This window comes from Pogoniulus pusillus, chromosome 2 (assembly GCF_015220805.1).
Source record: "Pogoniulus pusillus isolate bPogPus1 chromosome 2, bPogPus1.pri, whole genome shotgun sequence".
NCBI lineage: Eukaryota > Metazoa > Chordata > Aves > Piciformes > Lybiidae > Pogoniulus > Pogoniulus pusillus.
The window spans coordinates 20128558-20148966 of NC_087265.1; the positions used below are offsets into that span (position 1 = coordinate 20128558).

Here is a 20409-nt window from a genome sequence, read left to right on the forward strand (position 1 = left end):
ATTCCAGATGTGGCCTCAGCAGGGCAAAGGACAGCAGGAGGAGAATATTTGCCAAAACAACCCCAAGCAGTGCTACAGGCTGGGGACAGAGTGGCTGGAGAGCAGCCAGGAAGAAAGGGACCTGAGGGTATTGATAGATAGTAGCTGAACATGAGCCAGCAGTGTGCCCAGGTGGCCAGGAGAGCCAATGGCATCCAGGCCTGCATCAGGAACAGCAGGACAAGGGAGGTTATTCTTCTGCTGTACTCAGCACTGGCCAGGCCACACCTTGAGTCCTGTGTCCAGTTCTGTGTTCCTCAATTCAAGAAAGATGTTGAGTTACTGGAACATGTCCAGAGAAGGGTGATGAAGCTGGTGAGAGGCCTGGAACACAGCCCTGTGAGGAAAGGCTGAGGGAGCTGGGGTTGTTTAGCCTGGAGAAGAGGAGGCTCAGGGGTGACCTCATTGCTATCTACAACTATCCGAAGAGAGGTTGTAGCCAGGTGGAGGTTGGTCTCTTCTCCCAGGCAAGCAGCAACAGAACAAGGGGACACAGTCTCAAGTTGTGCTGGGGGAGATATAGGCTGGATGTTAGGAGGAAGTTCTTCAAAGAGAGAGTGATTTGCATTGGAATGGGCTGCTCATGTAGGTGGTGGAGTCGTCATCCCTGGAGGTGTTCAAGAAAAGACTGGATGGGGCACTTAGTGCCATGGTCTGGTTGATTGGCTAGGGCTGGATGCTGGGTTGGACTGGATGATCTTGGATGTCTCTTCCCACCTGGTTGATTCTATGATCTCTGGACCTACTAACCACAGCCCTTCTAATCCACCCCAAGACACCACTGGCCTTGGCTACAAGATGTCCAGCCAAAACCTACCCTGGTGCAGCTTAAGGCTATTCCCTCTTATCCTATCACTAATTACCTGTGAGAAGAGACCAGCACCTACTTCTCTACCTTGTCCTTTCAGGCAGCTGTAGATGGCCATAAGGTCTTTCTTCAGCCTAATCTTCCTCAATGAATGCCAGTATCCTCAGTGGCTCTTCCCAAGCCTTATTCTCTGGGCCCTTGACCAGCCTAGTTGCTGCTCTTTATATCCTTTTATATCCTAATCTGAAATCATTTTATATTCTAATGCTGCCTTCTATTGGACTGTGCAGTTGCAGCCTGCCAGTGGAGAAGCTCCTTCCAAGAGCACATCAGATAATTCTACTTCCAGAAGTGTTGCATCCAAAGAAAGGATCTGAGACACCTCAAAAGCAAGCAACACCCAACCCCTCATGGCAGCCATCAATGTATTTGTAAAAAGGGCCAAGGCAGATACACCAAAGTGCACTCTTAGAGCAAATGCAGTTCTCTATCTGTCAGATAATCTCTGTGGAGCTTGGGTTATGCCTTTGGCAGTGCTAACATTCTTCAGACAAGACTAATGTTCCAGAAAGGCAGACCTTTATTTGTAATAGAGCTTTCCTTTAGCTGGGCTAAGTCTTATCTTCTAATACTCTGGTGAAGCAATATCCAATTGCTATGCGCTGATCTGATGGGTCTTTTGGGTTTGCTTTTAAATTCAGCCTGCCCCATGGCATGGAGCTTTATTAAATAGAGCAGATGTAAGTTATGATCTAATGTTCTATGGGTTTTAGAGCTTCAAGGAACAGTTATCAGTTGAATTTAAGGGGGCCAAAATGACTTAGTCCCACTTACCTATGGCTTCAAAGACTGCATTACTTCAAAGAATAAGACATGACATCATATGCAGGTTTTGTTCCCTTTTTCAGCAGAAGCCTGAGAACAGTCTCAATAGCAGGGTCTAGTCTAGTTGCTGTCCATTAACAGCAGTGTTGTGCTGTGCTGCAAAGAAGCATTTTTCACCCTTTCCTCCTGATGCAACCACTCCCTATCCAGGTGAATTTCCAAGCACTAAGTTTGTGTCACAAAGGTTGCGGAGCAGCTCAGTTCATAGACTGTCTGTGCTGGAAGGGTAATAGGCCTATTAGTTGCCCTACCCTTCTGCTGTTGGGGAAGCAAGGGTGGGAGGAAAACAAAGGCTTGGGGCATTATGTCCCCTCCCAAAGTGATAAACAGGTACCCACAGGTGTTTAGGTACTTGTTGGTGCCTTGCTCAAATAAGGGTGAGCAAGCCCTGGCTTCACCTAATATGGTCAGTTTTGCAAATGCCATTCTGATTGGAGAATCTCTGTGGCCAAAGGAGCCTTTGCACTCAGGCAAGTAATATAAATGGAGCTAAGCTGCAAGCAGTTGTGCTGCTTCTGCTCCACTGCTCTTGGACAACATATTCTACTCTGTCTCATGCTCCAGATGAGGTCAGCCCTGATGTTTTGGGCTTGCACTACCTGGAAACTTCAAGTGTCTCAAGTTTCCCAGGAGAAGACATTAAGTGCCTCATGACGTGTCAAGAAGTGCCACCGACATTGTGCCCTCTGCACATCTGCAAGAGATCCTGCCTGCACCTCTGCAAACCTCCGTGCCAAGCGGAACCAGGATCAGGTCAGAGATTGTCTGCCTTTTACCCAGCACCCTGGGAAGATCTAGCAGCCTTTCAATGGCTGAGCAGTTCCAACCCTGCCACAAAGGAGCCAGGGACTATCTTGAAATTTCTCCTCCATCGCAGGGAGTAGAACAGACTTTCCCTAGGGCTCTGGGCTGCCTTTTATTTGCAAGTGTGGCAAAGCCATTTTGTGTCCAAACCTTTTCCAGTATTTCTGATTCTCCTAAATTAATGAATTGCCCATAAGGATCCTTGTGAAGATTTTTCCTGACTGAATTAGAACCCAAATTTAACTAACTTGTATATAGTAGTGGGTGGGGCTTTCTGGAGATAAAATCAACTATTTTATAATTCCTGCCTCATTAATTGCCCCAACTAAATCACTGTCTTACAGCTGAGAAGATAAGAATATAGGCAGACCTCTCCCTGCTTAGAATCACAGAATTGTTTTGGTTGGAAAAGACAGGCTGAGGGAGCTGGGGTTGTTCAGCCTGGAGAAGAGAAGACTCGAGGGACACCTGATAGTATTCTTTCAGTACCTGAAGGGGACCTACAAGAAGGCCACAAAGGGACTGTTTACAAAGGCCTGCAGTGACAGGACAAGAGGCAGTGGTTTGAAATTAGACAAGAGCAGGTTTAGATGGGATGATAAGAACAAGTTCTGCACCATGAGGGCAGTGGAACACTGGAACAGGCTGCCCAGGAAGGTAGTTGGGGCTCCATCCCTGGAGATCTTAAACAGATGAGGCTCAGCAAGGCTCCGAGCGACCTGATCTAGTGGAGGATGTCCCTGCTGACTGCAGGGGGGTTGGACTAGATGACTTTTGGAGGTCCCTTCCAACTCAAACCATTCTATGATTTTATGAAAGACCAGAAGTATGTGTAGCTTTTCAAAGGAGTAACACTTTTGGCCAGTATGGAAAGCATTTTTCTATGAAATTAAAGCATGAAATGGAAAGCACTTGGATCTAGGCAGCAACCCCCCCTGCATCTTTTACAATGGCCAAAACAGCAAAAGGAAAAAACAGGTATTACCCCCTCCCCCCAGCTTTTAATAGGCATTTACTTGATAGAAAGCATCAGCAGAACTGTAGCTTTAAGGGGATTAATTCATCCCTTTGTGAACATTTCAGATGCTAGTTAGGAGCTTGGAGAAGTAGGGTGCAATCATATAATTATGAAACATTCCAGCTGGGAAAGATCCCCCAGGATCATTAAGTCCAACTGTTATTTCTACTCTACAAAGTTCACCCTCAAACTGCAATCCCCAGGAACCACATCCAAACGACTTTTAAACACACACAGGGTTGGTGACTCCACCACCTCCCTGGGCAGCCCATTTCAATGCTTGACCACTCTTGCTGGGAAAAAAACGTTTCCTAATGTCCAGTCTAAACCTACCCAGTCACAGCTTGAATGTAATGTAATGTGTGGCTGCAAGCTGGATAAAGTAAAGAATGGAACCCTCTAGCTTTGGGCCTAAGGCTTTTCCACTAATTCGGTACACTGCTCAGGCTGTAGGTTTCCATAGCTCGTTGGTGCATGGCTGAGCACTGTTCTACCAACCAGTAAGCAATGAGGAGGAAGGCAAACTGTCCCAAGGGGGTTAACTGCAGAGTGAAGTAGTGTGATACAGCCAGAGTTCCCATGAAACACAGTCCTAAAACACTGTTGGACCTTTGAAGGTTCATGTCACTAGTTAGCATCAGTAGTTTGTGCACACCTATCTGGGTTACAGTAGAAAAGGCAAAACATCCTTCCCTCCCCTTGCCCCCAGCTCAACAACCTAATGCTTAAAAAAAATCCAACAACAAAATCCCCAACCCAAAAAACAAACAGCTTTGGTCTGAACACAGTGGTCAGATGTCGTCAGACCACCGTACTGCAGGATTTGAGAGACCTGGCTTCACGCTTTTATGGAAACCAGAGCATCTGTCAATTCTAATGCATTGCCTCTCAATACTGTAATGGTTCTCACTGCTTCTCTTAAGACTGGAAGTGAAATTGTATCATAATCCTTGTGGTTCACTGAATACTGCTTGGCTTTATAAAATGCTTCTCATTCACCACCATCCTTTTGTGGTTTACAGATTGAGTCAGGTCAAAGAATCAAAGTAAAACCTGTGACAGCCGCCAGCCCTGCTACGTGCAGACCGTGGCTTCATTGGAGCAAAACGGAGGCAGAGTTACCAAGCACTGAGAGTTCTGCTCTTTTCACCTGCACACAGCTCTGAGTTTTTAGGCAGCACACAAACCTACTCCGCGCGTTGTCATTAAGCATCCTGGGGGCCGCCGTGGCAGTGCTCGCAGAGGTGCAGGGCAGCCAGGTTACCTCCCTTTTTAGCATTAATTTCTGCTCACATTCAACACAGACAAAGACAGGACACACTCGGTAACACATGACACTTGATTAACAGAGCCTACTGTAATCCCGTTAGTTTCTTAGCAATACAGATTAAAAGGCAATTTCTACCCCCAGCCTCTTCTTGCACACACATTCAGGTAGCGGCTTTTATACTCAGCTCGCAGCTGATTCTGCGTACCGAACGCCAGCTGCTGGGCAGACGGGACAGGGCCCGTCCCGGCTAGGCAGGGCTCAGGGCACATCGCTCTCGATGAAGGGGATGTCGCTGTATTTGCTCTCAGTCACCGCCCACTGCTTCACCGCCTGGTCGAGGATCTCCCGCGAGAGACGGTGCGCGTAGTCCAGCACGATAGTGCTGGAGGGACCTCTCTCGTCCGCCTTCGCTCCTATCAGCGAGGACTTCTCCCCAGCGCAGCCTTCGCTACCTCCCCCGATGCGCTCATCCTGGATGGCGTTTGAACCTGCGAAGGCATTCTTGGATTTGATGCATCCCATGGTACATTTGACGGTGTGGCTGCAACGCTCAGCTCAGCAGCATGGTTTTGAGGATCTGGCAGCGGTTTCCCTGTTTGATGCACAGCGGTGTTGCTTCTTGCTAGCGGGGCCAGCTGTTTTCAAAGAGGAGAACGTCTCCTGTGCTTCCTCTGTCAAATCAGTGACGCGTGTAAAGGCAATAAACAGTTTACTGTTGTCGGCGAGCTCAGAGGAAAGCTAAACTCACTGCAGACGCTTGCAGAAGCAGCTTTAATAAATCTCTGTGTGGTGCGTGTGGAACGTTTTTATCAGCAACATCCGTCTGCTACAAGTAGGCAAAGCTTGACCTCAATTCAGGCTGCCTTGGAATGCAATTCCCAGTACGTGCTGTAAGCCATCTAGGAATGTAGAGGCCTAAAAAAAAAAAAAAAAAAGAGGCAGAAATAATCTGTTTCTCTCCAAGTGCTCTTTTCTGGAGTCTGTAAACAAGTGCTGCTAAACTCCACCGACTGCTACTGCTCCTGGGCACAGCTTTAACCCTCTGGGGGGGTGACCTTGAACCTGACCCTAGGTGGTCTTGACCCCTCCCCAGGGGTGGGTCCGAACACTACCGGGTGATGGTTAGCCCACTCCCCCTGCCTGCCTAAAGATCCATATAAGCAGGAGGACTGCCTGTTCTCTGCTCTCTGTGCTCCCTGCCTGCCAGCATCACCAGCCTGTTCCTGGTTCTTACCACGTGGCCATCACCCGCAAGGCAGACAAAACCATCACCTTCAAAAATCTGGTTGTATTTACACACTTTGTAATTTGTTTTCCCTTCCCTATACCTTTGTAACTTCCCTACCTCAGATACCTTTTCAAGTTATTGTTAAACTACTTTTCCTATTAACTTCCAAATCAGAGTGAGATTATTTATTTGGGTGTGTTTACCTTTTCCTTTCTCTACATCTAATTCCTTTCTTTTGGGAAAGAAGGGGGAAGAGGGAAGGGCACCCTATAAAATTGTTATTGCTTCTCTCATATATTTAAGTCTCTGGGAATTTAAATTAGAACCGAGACAGGTAATTTGGCACCCAACATGGGGCTCAAACCCACAAGCCTGAGATTAAGAGTCTCATGCTCTACCGATTGAATTAATTGGTAAGAACCAGGAACAGGATGGTGATGCTTGTAAGCAGGGAGGCAGGGAGGCTCACCTGGTAGTGTTCAGACCCACCCCTGGGGAGGGGTCAAGACCACCTAGGGTCAGTTTCAAGGTCACTCCCCCTGGAGGGCTAACCCTGTACATGCTGCTGCTGAAGAGAAGAAAAATAAACCCCAGGGTGCACAGGACCACCACCCAACAACAGCCTTGTGCCATGGCTGTTGTACACCCCTTGGGCAGGAGTGACTAATTCTGAGTGTCACTGTGCTGTTGGAAGCTTGAGCATGTAGTCAGAAGAAGGTGTTCAGGAGTAACAGGAGCTGCTTTTTGGGTTTTCCCTCAGGAGACTGGGAAAAGCAGTGGTGGACTACTGTGCTCAAGGCAGTTCTGACACAGCTGGAGCTTTATTACTGAGATCTAGACAATCATAGAATGGTTTTGTTGGAAGGGACCTTCAAGATCATCTAGTTGCTCATGGTCCCATCCAACCTGGCTTTCAACACTTCCAGGATTGGAGCTTCCACACTTTCTCTGGGCAACCTATTCCAGTGCCTCACCACCATCCTGGGGGAGAATTTCTTCCTAATGGGCCATCTAAATTGAGCTTCTTCCAGTTTGAAGCCATTACTCCTTGTCTTGTCACTACTTACCCTCTCCTTCAAATACTGGAAAGCTGCTCTAAGATTTGTACTGGGGAGAGTGAGGAACAAAAATGCCAGGCAGGGTCCTTTTGTTAGCCTCATCAAGAATCAGAATTCAAGGGTCAGTCTTGCATTCTGGGTGAGTTTTTTTGTTTATTAGCTCACAAAGCTGTGCCTTAGGCCACTTTCTGTACACAGGCAAAGCAGAATCTCACAATATGCCCAACTGTGCTTGGCATGAGCTTACCCACTTCTCAGAGTTAATAGACTGCCAGCCAAAATAAAGACTCAGCTGCACAGAAACCAACTGTTCCCTACAGCTTCACCCGATGACGTGGTTCTAAGGTCAGCCAAAGTTAAAGATTTTTTTGTAAATAGCCTTAGAAAACATAATCATGGCAAAGATGATGAGCCTCATTTATTTGCTTTGTATGCTGGGAAACAGAGGTTCCAATCCAGTAACCTGATCACAAGCAAATAGTCGCCAAAGAGATCAGTTCCACGGGCTAACAAATAAATGGTGCTTCACAAGTAGGATAGGACTTACCCTACCTGACTCACTAGAACCAGGTGCACAGGGAAAAGCTCCTCTCCTCTTTCTCCTAGTTCACAAAATCATCACAGAGTCATGGACTGCATTGGTTTGCAAGAGACCCTCAAAGGTCATCTTGTCCAACCCTTCTGCAGTCAGCAAGGACACCTCCAAATAGAACAGACTGCCCAGGGCCACAGTGAATGTGATCTTGGGTCAGGGCCTCACCCACATCTCTGGGCAGCCTGTTCCAGTATTTTACCACTCTCACTGTAATGAACTTCCTCCTTATGTCCAATCTAAATCTGCCCTGCTCAAGTTTCAAACCACTGTCCCTTATCCTGTGACTCTAAGCCCTTCTAACAGTCCTTCCCCAACCTCTAAATAGTCCTTCCCCAACTTCAGATATAGAAATGTAGCTCTAAGGTCTTCTCAAAGCCTTCTCTTGTCCAGGCTGAGAAGAATAGGCTACCTGTTTAGACAAAACAGTTCATAGGACCAGAGTGCCAGCATTCAAAAGTTCTTCACCATGAGGGTGGTGAGACCCTGGAACGGGTTGCCCAGGAAGGTGGTGGAAGCCTCATCCCTGGAGGTGTTTAAGGCCAGGCTGGATGAGTCTCTAGAGAGCTTGTTCTATTGTGAGGTGTCCCTGCCCATGGCAGGGGCTTGGAACTACATGATCCTTGTGGTCCCTTCCAACCTTGACTGATTCTATGATTCTGTGGTCTCAGCAAGTCAGACTGATAGGGCTTCTGAAACCACCAAGTTCACACAAATGTTTCCATCCCTTCGGCTTCGTACCAGAACATTTCAGCATTTTGGAGAGATGTTTGTAAACTGCTTTAATAAAATGCAGTAAAGCCTCCTTTGTTGGTAATGACAGGCTGCAGTCCATGCTGGTGTAGTTTAGAGCAGGCAGGAAAGCTGAACAAGCCTGGAGCATCCACCCTGCTGCTCGAGTGTGTGCTGCTACCCAACAGAGAGGGGAGCTAAGCTATCACTGAGGTTTTTACTGCAACAACTTGCTATTAAATGAGTAAAAAGAAGGACTCCCTTTACTGCTCCAGAAATCACATCTATCCTTGTGGGAGTCTATAAAACACCCATGAGCTGATGAAACATTTACAGAACATGCTTACAGACCAGAGGCCAAGGGGATAAGCTGAAGGGGCTGGGGTTGTTCAGCCTGGAGAAGAGAAGACTCTAGGGGCACCTTGTAGTAGCCTTCCAATACTTGAAGGAAGTCTAAAGGAAGGCTGGAGAGGGACTTTTCATGAGGATGTCTAGCAATAGGACTAGGGAGAATGGTTTTAAGCTGGGGCAGAGTAGGGTTATACTGGATCTTAGGAAGACATTCTTCAGAACAACAGTGGTGAGACACTGGAACAGGTTACCCAGAAATGTGAATACCTCCTCTCTGGAGGTGTTCAAGGCCAAATTGGATGAGGCCTTGGACAACCAAGTCTAGTTGAGAGGTGTCCCTGTCCATAGCGTGGGGGGTGGGGTGGAGTAGATGACCTCAGAGGCCCCTTCCAAGCAAAGCCATTCTCTGATTCTATGAGATGTCTGAAGGCAACTTTCCAACAGCAGTGTCTTCTGCAGGTCTAATTTTGATATTTATCATTAATAAAACATTAATAAAAAGAATCTCCACTTGATCCTCTGGACAGCTCCAAGTATCTGCTATGGCAAAGAATCGCTAATACCACATCTGTGACCCAGCACTGCTGCAGTCTTTATCCAGGCAAACTAACACCCAGGCCTCACTGGGAGGCAACACAGGTATGTGGCCTAATCCCTTCTAACTGTGCTACTGGTAGCAAATGGAAGTTTTAGATTTGATTTTGTGTCCTCCTTAGGCTTAGCCAGAAGTGTGAGTGTTGTAGATTTACACCTCACATCCCTCAAACACCTGAAGCTCTATGCCACACCTGATAAAACAACATATTGTATCAGAGTTTCAGCTCTGACACTTTATTCAATGATGTCTCAGACTTTATTTTTCTGTTTGGAGCTGTGTTTTCTGCCCTGTCCTTTTCTTGCACTTTTTACAGGAGGTCTGTCAAGTGGTAGCCAGCTCTAGTTAGCATTTTGTCATCATTTAAAGATATTTCCCTCCCACAACTGGAGATTCCCTTTCCTCTTCTGTGAGGCAACTCCAGCAGATGAATTAGTGCCTAGCCCAAAGAGAATGTGAGTTGAGGAAGGACCGAGATCTCCTAAAGCAGCAGGTAGGGAAAAGTCCCCTAGGTCAGCATCTTCCTCTAGAGGATCGACTTCTGTTCCCACCTTCTCACCTCTGCCTTTTCATCTGGGCTAAAGCAAACGTTCTTGTGGCTGTCCTAGACAGAAGGAGGGGTGGGTTATAAAACTTCCAGATCATGGCAAGGCATGCAAGACAGCTAAATTGTTCCAGATTGATTACCAGTTGATTTGCTTAAAAGCAAAGTTATTGACCCTAGTTGAAATTCATGACCATTGCTCATTTCATTATTTATAGCCCACACTCCTTTCCAAGTCACTGCAGTAACTTTTATGGTTTGCCTGCTCTCCTCAAGGTAATAGTTGTTAGCATGTAAATGATCACAAATGAAGCTGCCTTCAGTCCTCTGCCTGCTTTCTAGCTTTTCTGACAACCATTACTTGCACAGACATGGTGAAAAATGCTCTAAATCCTATCTCACCTCCAGACTGCCAGGTTCTGACAGGGAGTTTAACATCTCTAGCTTTCCTCATAATGCTCACACCCTCAGAGGGGAAGAAAAGGCAGTTCCCTTAACTCCCAGGAACTGCACAAGGCAAAACTGTCTGATATGAATCTGTTTCTTTTAGTGTTCAAGCTCTAATCTGTTGCCAGTCGTGCCTCAGAAACCAGAGCATAAATGGTTCAGGCCAAAACCTCTGCAGATGCCATTCCTCACGTGACAGAGAAGCTGCTGTGCTTAGCTGGAGGCAGAGGTTGGGGAGCTGCAACCTGCTCTCTGCTCTTGTATACCAACAGCCAGGAGTTAAAGCAGCACTATCCAGACCCTTTACTTGTCTTCTCTTTTCAGAGGCTGACTTCATAGTAAGTGAAATGTTGATTTAATTAATTTGAAAACCAGGGGTTTTTAGTTGTGCTCGATGTCAGTGGACATATAGTCAATATGCTTTTAAATACCTCATTTAACTTCCACACAACAAACTGTGCAGTATTTTAGACAGTCCCCAAAACAACTCCTTCTCTTCCCTATTCCTGCAGCTGGGAGTTCCCAAGGACGAGTGCAGGTTTTGTTCCACCTCTTAAATTATTTACTACACCTGTGCCCCCTGGTGAGAAAATGCCAAGGGAGTTGTACCACACAAAGCTGCACTCACCTTGCAGGAGGGGGTTAAGCAGTCTCTGTGCCAGCCTGGCCAAGTGCTTCCTGCCAAGCTAAGTTCACTTCTAATCACTGAAGGAAACAAAACAGTGGTAAAAAGATGCCTGCAGCTCACTGTTACATGATATAAAACACAGGCCAAAAGAAGCATCACTAGCACAACTGCAGTTTTATTTGAGTAAATAAGATTTTTTTTTAAGGTATTAAAATCATCAATAAGAAACAATTGGAGAAAAAAAAAAAAAAGAAAGATAAATGCAGGCTTCCCAAATCCAAGAGTTGCTCCTGCCTCTTTGGAGTAGTCTTCATCTGATGAAGACAGGCATAAGAGCAAGAGTTTTGCTGTTAGGCAACATCTCTAGCTGCCATAGGCAAATAAATTCCTGCTTCTATTTAAATGTCTTCCATTCATAAGACCCGTGACGAAATCTCCTTGGAGTTCAGTGCTACACTGCAAGAAATCACTTTCCCTAAGACTTTCTGTTACAGCAGTCACCAGATTGAAAATGTCACACTTTTCAAAATAGCTCAGTGCAGCTTTGCCCAGCTGAAGACAGTGAGGAATTTCTGCTGAGGCAGAGCCAGACAGGCTGCCTGCTTTCCAAATTTTAGGTTCATTTATGCCTCCCTGTGACCCTCCTCCAGCCAGGGAGGAATTTAAGGTTTTTCACCTCAGTATACTACTTACCAAAACCCCATCTGCTTTGACCCAGCTGTCTCACTTGTCCTCAGTACAGCACAGACAGCTTCACAACTGGGATTCTGCAAAGGAACCATTAAATAAAACTGAGTGCCTGCGAAGGTGTCAAAGTTACACACCAATGCAAAGTTAGATGACTGGCCTTGCAGAAGCCCATTTGCCTGCTCACCCACGGTATTTGACTTTGACAAAGGTAAAAGAATGATACAGCACTTTGGGAATTGGACTGAAAGGCAGGCTGCAACAATTTCTGTGCAGCACCTAACCCTGGGTGCGCAGCGAGGCTGCTGCTTGGGCAAGTGGCTCCTGTGCTTTACGCAGGATGCTAACCTTCTGCAGCCAGGACTGCTTCAGCAAGGACATCAAAAAGGTAATAAGCCAGCACCTGGAGCACCCCAACTTTGGCCTAAGCTGGCTTCTCTCCTGTTTTCCCTTCTACCTCTCAGAGCTTCTGGTGAGACCTGGACCTTTGTTATCTGAGCACACGGGGAGAACAGACAGGTCCTGTTGTGGCTGCGGAGACAATAAAGACTACACTTTGTAACAGAGACCTTCACAATCACGGCAGGTGTGGTGGTTTAAGGCACATTGGAATATTCCAGTGAGAGAAATGAGATCATTGGTTGTAAAAAGAAAAATAATGATAAAGTCTATATCATTCATTACTTTGCTAAAAGGGATGAAAAGCCAAAGTACAAGCAATTCCTCCCTCTTTGCTTCTGAGCGCTGGATCCCTTCGCTTCTCCTTTGCTCCACTCTAATCTTTCCCACTAACCTTGGCTAACAGATAACAAATAAGCCTTGCTGGTTGTTTTCTGTCTGGAGAGACAGAGAGGGGCAGAGAGAGAGGGTGGCACTGGGCCCCTCCTGGGCTTCTTTTCTTTGTCTGGGAGGGCAGTTTGGATTTCTGTATTGTTTTCTAAATTGTATAGAATGTCAAATGCATGTAAATATATTATAGATCTATATCTATGCTTGTAAATTTAGCTTTGCTGTAAATATAGCTTTCTCTTACTTCCAATCTGTCTGAGCTGGTCTGGTAAATTTCAGCTGGGGGGGCAAGGGGGAGAAGGGAATGTTCCTCAACCCACCACAGGTGCCCCAGCTAACGTACCAGCAGAACAGCATTCAGCCTTCCAGACCTCTGAACTGTGCCTCATCACCTTAAATACTGAGTGTGGTGGGTTAAGGAGCTTCCCGCCCGCACACACTATTGAAATTTACCAGAGCAGCTCAGACGGCCTGGACAGTATTTACACCATGTATTTACAATTCTATACAGTTCAGAAATAATGCTGAAATGCAAACTCCCTCCCGGACAAACAAAAGCATCCCAGGAAGGGGCTCGAAGCCAGCCTCTCACTCCCAGACAGCACAGCTTGTCTGTCAGCCACGGTTAGTGGAGAGATTAGAGAGCAGTGAATAGATCCAATGCTTAGAAGCGAAGAAGGCAAAAGAGGGACAACTTGTTTGCACTTTGGCTTTTTATCCCTTTTAGCAGACCAACGAACGACACAGACTTTATCATTATTATTCTTTCACAACCAACGATCTGTTTTCTCTCAGTAGAATATTCCAGTTAGCCTGAAGCCAGCAGGCTGAGCGACGCAGAGCCCGAGCACATCCTTTGCGTGCCTTTCCTGCGGCTCCCGAGGTGGGCTGTGACCGGGCGGGCAGCTGACGCCGTGCGGCTGGAGGCCCTGCGGCTCGGAGCGGAGCAGCGGCGCGCAAATGGCAGAGGCATGAATCACTCGCCCGGCAGGCAGCACCGCCTGCCGCGCTGCCCGGCAGCCCCAGCCGGGGGCTCTCGCAGCTCCCTCACTCACACACAGAATCACAGGAAGGTCCAGATTGGAAAAGACCCTCAGGAACAACAAGTCCAGCCTAGAACCCTGCTCTATGAAACCATATCCGAAGCTCCACACCCAAACGAGCCTTAAACACATCCAGCGTCTGTGACTCCACCGCCTGCCTGGGCAGCTCATTACTGTGCCTGACCACTCCCTCCGGGAAAAACTTCTTCCTAGTGTCTAATCTAAACCTACCCAGTCTCGGCTTGAGGCCATCCCCCCTTGTTCTGTCTCCAACTACCTGTGAGAAGAGACCAGCACCAACCACACCACGATGTCCCTTCAAGGCACTTTCATTTCTCCTTAGCAGCCGTTTTGCTGCAAATCCTACAGAGGAGGCAGGGAGCCTCATGGACCGGCACAAGCTGGGGGCTCACCTGCTGGAAAGCAGCTCTGCAGGGAAGGACGCGCAGGTCCTAGTGGTCAACAGGATGATCATGAGCCCTCGTGGCCAAGAAGGACAGCGGTCTCCTGGGGTGCATTAAGAAGAGTGTGGTCATCAGGTTAAGAGTGGTTCTCCTTTCCCTTTATTCTGCCCTGGTGGGGGCTTATCTGGAGCACTGTATCCAGTTCTGGGCTCCCCAGCTCAAGAAGGGCAGGGCCAGCAAAGGGCTATGAAGATGGTTAGGTAAGTAGAGCATCTCTCTAATGATGAAAGGTGGAGAGATTTTGGGCTTTTTACTCTGGAGAAGAGAAGACTGAAGGGGGGGAACTTATCAGTGTATATAACTACTTAAAGAATGGATGTCAGGAGGATGTCAGGAGCTCTTTTCAGTGGTGCTCAATGACAGACTGAGGTAATGGGTTCAAACCCGAACATAGGAAGTTCTGTCTAAACATAAGGAGAAACTTCTTTACATTGAGGGTGATGGAGCACTGGAAAAACGCTACCCAGAGAAGTTGTGGAGTCTCCGTCTCTGGAGTAATTCAAAACCTGCCAGGGCACCATCCTGGGCAACCTGCTCCAGGGGAACCTGCTCTGGCAGGGGGGGTGAGCTGGATGATCTCTGGAAGTCCCTTCCAACCCTTAGCATTCTGTGTAACAAGCTGTAGTAACATAAAGGCTTCCAGAGAAAGGGAGTTTTAACAAGCTATTTCAAGACAGGCATTATTCCCCAGTCCATCTGCCTCAGACAACCACCCAACAATCATTCAGACAATCTCTAAAGACCTCAAAAAAACTCAAGACAGTGAAGAGGAAAACGGGGTCCTCATTCCTTGCAAGGCCACCCTCTCCCTCTCACGTTGCTTACTGCCAACAAGAGATAAGAGCTACAGACTGCAAGGGCTGGATGCAGGAGCCACAAACAACTGCTGCGCAGGATTAGTGTGTAAGTGAAAGCCTCCTGGTTATCTGTCTTGGAGCACACACTGGAATTTCAGAGGCTTGAGCTTTTCCTCCCTGTGACTAGAACTGATAAAACTTTTGGAGGCTTCTAAGCTAGCCTATAACAGAACAGGGAAAGAACACTTTCCAGCTAGACCTCTCATTTACTTGAAAAGGCTTTTCAGTAAGAGGACAGCTCATGGAGCATGCAAAGGAGTACAGCAAGACACCTTCAGGTGAGGACACCAACAGCTCAGAAAACAGCAGTGCCAGCAGGTACAGTCCTCAGCAGCCACAAGGTTAGTTTTCATCCAGGAAAAGAATAAAAATTCTTGTTAAAAGCAAAGAACATTGTGTGCTTGGGAGCTGTCTGATTGCATGAAAGTAAAACTGTCTCCAGCCAGCCTGTCCCAAAATCCTCCCTCCTCCTGTTTACCAGAATCACATGGAGCAGCCTGAAGGCAAGAGGGTGTGAGGATGTTGAAAATTTCTTACAGGTTCTGCTCTCGGTTTAACTGAGCTTAACTGCTCTCGTTTGACTGAGCTCTCAGTTTGAACTGAGGTCTAGGCAGTTCTCCTCCCCCTCTGCTCTGCCCTGGTGAGACTACACCTGCAATACTGTGTCCAGTTTTGGGCTTCCCAGATTAAGAGAGACAGAGATGTGGTGGAGACAGTCCAATGGGGAGCTACAAGGATGACTGAGGGACTTGAGCATCTCTCCTATGAAGAATAGACTGAGAAACCTGGGGCTGTTTAGTGTGGGGAAGAAAAGGCTGAAAGGGGATCTTACTGATGTCTATAAATATCTGAGAGGTGGGTGTCAAGATGAAGGTGCCAGGCTCTTTTCAGTGGTGCACAGTGATAGGACAAGGAACAACAGGGACAAGCTAGAATAGAGGAGGTTGCACTTCAACACAAGAAGACACTTCTTTCCTGTCAGGGTGCTGGAACCCTGGAATAGGCTGCCCAGACAGGTTGTGGAGTCTCCTTCCTTGGAGACTTTCAAAACCTGCCTGGAAGTTTTCCTGTGTGATATATCCTAGGTGGTCCAACTTTGGCTAGAGGGTTGGACTAGATGATCCTTGGAGGTCCCTTCATGCCCTTAATGTTCTATGATTCTGTGAGCTGCTTGTTCAAGCAGCTGCACTTACCACTCTTTTCTCCAAGTGTGGACAGGAACATGTACAACCTATTCATTCTGCTTAGTTATCAGCAGAGACTCTCTACCAGACTACAGATGAGGGAGAACATTAACCTGCCCTCATACACACAAGAGCAGGATGCCTACTGTAGGTGAAAGCCTGTTTTCTAGATAAGTAAGACTGGGCCAGTAGATTTCCTTAGAAAGTGAGGCCTCACAGCCAGGCTGTAAAAGAAAGCGTGTGGGAAAGATGCAGAACCTCTCAGAAACTCCATCTGTAGGGAGTTTAATCAACTACTACTCAGCTACAGAAATTAGAGAGGCATGTCTTGGTGATTAATGATCTCAGACATCTGAAACTCTCTAAGAAGCCAAATAACAAGTAATGCTCAAAAGTAGTAAGTGAACAGAAACAAAATGTTAGAAATAGGCATAAAGCTTTTAACATAAATGTGCAGCTGTTTCCTTCTCCTGCACCCTGGAGTCAACACATCTCTCAGCAAAGCCCAGTTCTTGTGTTATCAGCCCATCCTCCCATAGTCACTGACTGCAAATCTACACAGTCAGGAAGCAGACCCACACAAACCTTCTCTCCACAGTGAAGGTAAATGCAAGGTGGACCATCAAAGGCTGTCAGAGGCACTGGCCAAGCCCCACATGCTTTAGACTGCTCTAAAGCACGGCACTGGGTACTATGCATGAAGCAGCCTGTTGGCTTTTTACAATGCTGTGACACTGTTTTGGAAGTGCTAGGGTGGAAACTGGTATTTTTCCCTGTCTACCACAAAACTTCCACCCCAGCAAGTCACAGCCCACAGAATTACAGAATCACAGAATGTCAGCAGCTGGAAGGGACTTTGAAAGGTCATCTACTCCAACCCCTCTGCCAGAGCAGGACCATCTACACCAGAAACCACCTATACCACCTTCAGGAACACATTCAAACATCAAGCTACTTAGACTTGTGCAAGCTTAGGATCTAGCCTTGTATATAAAACTACATTAGTGTCCTCCACAGGTGCCAGCCAAAGGCAGACCAGTGCGGATGACAAATAGAGATGCACAAATCTTTACAAGAAAGCTCCTCCTGCCATTATCACTGGCTGCTGCCCAGCCTGGGGATCCTGCCAGCAAGAGTTGGTGAGCAGCAGCAGGTAAAGCAGTGGATCAGTATCTCAGACTGACAGGGTCGTGTTTTATTGTACTATCTGTCAAAAGATCTGGCTCTGAACATATGGAGCTGCAGGTCATAAGGTATGAATGAGGTAGGTGGGTTTGCTTTGGGATGCTCTTATGAAGGACTTTTTACAAGGGCTTATAATGATAGAATGAGAGGGAATGGATTGAAGCTCGAGGAGAGCAGATTTAGACTGGAGATTAGGAAGACATTATTTCCAGTGAGGGTGGTGAGACACTGGAACAGGTTGCCCAGGGAGGTGATGGATGCCCCCTCCCTGGAGGTGTTCAAGACCAAGCTGGATGAGGCCTTGAGCAAGCTGCGCTAGCGGAAGGTGTCCCTCCCCATGGCAAGGGGGTCAGAGATAGATGATCTTTAAGGTCACTTCCAACCTAAACTGTGAGTCTATGAAAGGCAGATGCTTGGATTAATGCAAAAGAAAGTCAGAAGGATGGAGACAGCCAGGATCTGCCCAAGATCAACCACAGAAGGGTACAAGGAAAGCAGCACACAACCCCCTTTCTGTCCCTGTACAGAAGCCACTTGTAAAGCTGGGAATCAGAATGAAGAATGCAACAGAAGATCTGTTTCTCCACATCTCACATAGGCAGGTTCAGGGAAACCCTGCCCCATGTTTTAAAATTACAATTCCACTGCTGAGGACAGGCAGAAACCAACTGAGGGGCAAGAGACTCAAGGAGAAGTTAATACCCAGATAGTCCAGCTGCCCAGAATTGCAATGAAGAACTGTGCCAGCCTTACAAATCACTGTCTCACGGCTCTCCCCCAGGATCTGCTTTCTTGAATGTCACCACTCCTAAGGTGCCAGCTTCTACTTCCAACAGAGCTGCTGCCTTCGCACCCCAGAAGCCAGCTGAGGCAGATGTGCCTCGTGCAGCCTGGTGGCACTGCCACCCCACCCCGGGACCCTGCTCATGGAACCACCTTGTCCCCAGAGACGAGAGCATGACACGGCTCTGCCAAGCCCTTGTGAGGCTTGCACAAACCACAGTCATTTTGAAGGGAGAATTCTCCCAGCAGAACATCATGTTCAGAAGAAAATGAATTGGAATGAACTGGAAGGTTAAAAATGCCATTTTGTGGGGACTGGAGTATAAATGCCTGTATTTTTCTTTTCTTGTCCTTTTTTTAAACTACTATATTTAGAAACCTAATTTGGACTCCTACTTCCCAAACTATGAGAAAACAGGAGATGTTTCTCAATGCTTTATATTTTTTGCCATGGCTGGTCTTAACATTTCTAAACCTGCATTTCACAACGTAAAGGTAACATCAAGGTAACCTGCACACAGCTTGGAAAAGGTACTGGGGGCAGAGGAAGAGGAGGATCCCTCCCAGCACCTCAGCCAGCAAATACAGCTGTCTCATGTCCTCCCCGCAGCAGGGCCACGGAAGCAGCCACACCATTTACTTTCCCATCAGCTCACATCCTTTTACCCTGCACTGCCTCCTCTCAGGTGATGCTGTAGGTGCCCAGCTGGACCAGCACCTTTCAAAGCCATCGAGTCCCAGCCCCCTCTGGCTAGAGCAGATTTGCCTAGAGCAGGCTGCACAGGGCAGTATCCAGGTGGTTTTTTAATGACTTCAGAGATGGAGACTCCACAGCCTCTCTGGGCATCCTGGTTCAGTGCTCTGCCATCCTCAAAGTGAAGCATTTTTTTTAGGTTTATGTGTTCCAATTTGTGTCTAAACCTCTGTTTTGAGGACTTGGTTGCTCACAACCTTGCTCTGAGATGATGGGAGGAGTAAGACTGGCTGAGCTGAAAAAACCCACATTAAAGCCCAGTTCCTCATGGTTGTGGTGGTGAAAACCAGTCCTGCCCGCAGCTTCTGCTTACCCCACGGGTCATAGAATCATAGGGGTTGGAAGAGACCCAGTCCAACGCAGGTAACTCCTCGATCAGGTTGCACAGGAACGCACCCACACCTGAGGTGGAGACAGCCCCATCCCCTCCCACAGCCCAATGCTGGGCTACCCTCATCCTTGTAGGGCCTCCAAGCAAGTAAACCTCGACCTACCAGCACGACGAGGGGGGTGGTTTAAGTGCCAAAAGCATGGTTATCCCACCAGCGCTCCTCCATCCGTCAAGTCAATCAGCTCGCTGTGGGCTTCCCTTTGCTGCTGCTTCAGGCTCTCATCCTCCAGCTTCTCGTCCCTAAAGATGCAAACCCACCGCTTTAGGGTTGCGTTTCACCTCCTCAGCGCTTCCTGGGCTCCCTCCCGGGGGGGCTACCTGTGCGAGGAGCGTGGGAACGGGCCCGTCTCCACGCTCCTCGCACAGGTAGCCCCCCGGAGAGGGAGCCCAAATCGGCTGCCACCCTCCGCCACTCACCCGGCTGCGCTCCGCTGTACTCCTCCCCTCGGTACCGCTGATGCTGTCGGGTGGAGCGGAGAAAGGGGAGGAGGTGGTGAGGGGGGAAGCTCAGCCTCACCGCTCCGCCCTCCCCCGGTGCTGAGGTGTCTCAGCAGCGGGATGGAGCTGAGATAGGAAATTAAAGAGGCGGGGAGGGGAAAGGGTGAAATTCAAGGTAAAAAACCAAAAGGGGGGTGTGGGTGTGAGTGTTTCCTTGATGAAGGATGGAGGCAGGAAATGGATCAAGCAGTGGATGGAGAATGAGGAAGTGATGGTGAATGGAAAAGTGAGGAGAAACGGTGGGAAAGGTTAAGAGTGAAGTGTGGAAGGAGTTTTTTGGGGGTATGGAGGTGTATGTTTCTCCTCTTTCATCCTGCCAGGCAGCATCAAATCATGTAGGGGGGGAAAAATAGAAACCCAGAACTGCGTTTGGTTCAAAAAGACCTTTAAGATCAGCAAGTCCAACTATTAACCCAGCATGACCAGGTCACCATTAAACCATGTCCCTCAGCCACCACACCAAGTAAATTCTACCAAAGGTTTTAAACGAGCCCTCCCCTCCCCCTCTCTTCCTGAATGAAGGAGATGAGCAAACCAACAGACAAAAAAAAAAATCACATTTTTCACTTTGTTAGAAGGAAAGCAGTGCTAAAAATGTAAAATATTTGCTGTGGAATAGAACCATAGCATCATTTTGGTTGGAAAAGACCCTTAAGATCAAGTCCCGCTGCTGAGTAGTTGGATTATGGTGGGACTCAATCATCCTAAAGAACTTTTCCAACCAAAAGGCTTCTGTGGTTCTCTAACTCTACCAAGGCTGGCACTAAACCATGTC

At 47.6% G+C, this 20409-nt stretch overlaps 1 protein-coding gene across 4 annotated transcripts; it reads right to left on the minus strand.

Annotated features, from left to right (window-relative positions):
* Positions 1 to 1258: 1258 nt before the first annotated feature.
* Positions 1259 to 19665, minus strand: C2H2orf88 (chromosome 2 C2orf88 homolog). Of its 4 annotated transcripts, XM_064157837.1 has the most exons (6): positions 19554 to 19665; positions 19240 to 19376; positions 13932 to 14025; positions 11693 to 11766; positions 11000 to 11076; positions 1259 to 5739 (listed from the first exon to the last, which is right to left on the minus strand). In XM_064157837.1, the coding sequence occupies exon 6, from the start codon at positions 5344 to 5346 to the stop codon at positions 5083 to 5085; it is 264 nt and encodes an 87-aa protein (XP_064013907.1). In that variant the 5' UTR covers positions 5347 to 5739; positions 11000 to 11076; positions 11693 to 11766; positions 13932 to 14025; positions 19240 to 19376; positions 19554 to 19665; the 3' UTR covers positions 1259 to 5082. The 4 variants fall into 4 exon arrangements, with proteins under 4 accessions (XP_064013907.1, XP_064013925.1, XP_064013915.1 ...); XM_064157855.1 differs by lacking the exons at positions 13932 to 14025; positions 19554 to 19665 and having other exon boundaries at positions 19240 to 19448; XM_064157845.1 differs by lacking the exons at positions 11000 to 11076; positions 19554 to 19665 and having other exon boundaries at positions 19240 to 19448.
* Positions 19666 to 20409: the final 744 nt, after the last annotated feature.

Excerpts from the sequence above, each read along its gene's own strand:
- C2H2orf88 (XM_064157837.1), bottom strand. The coding sequence starts at position 5,346 with ATGGGATGCATCAAATCCAAGAATGCCTTCGCAGGTTCAAACGCCATC.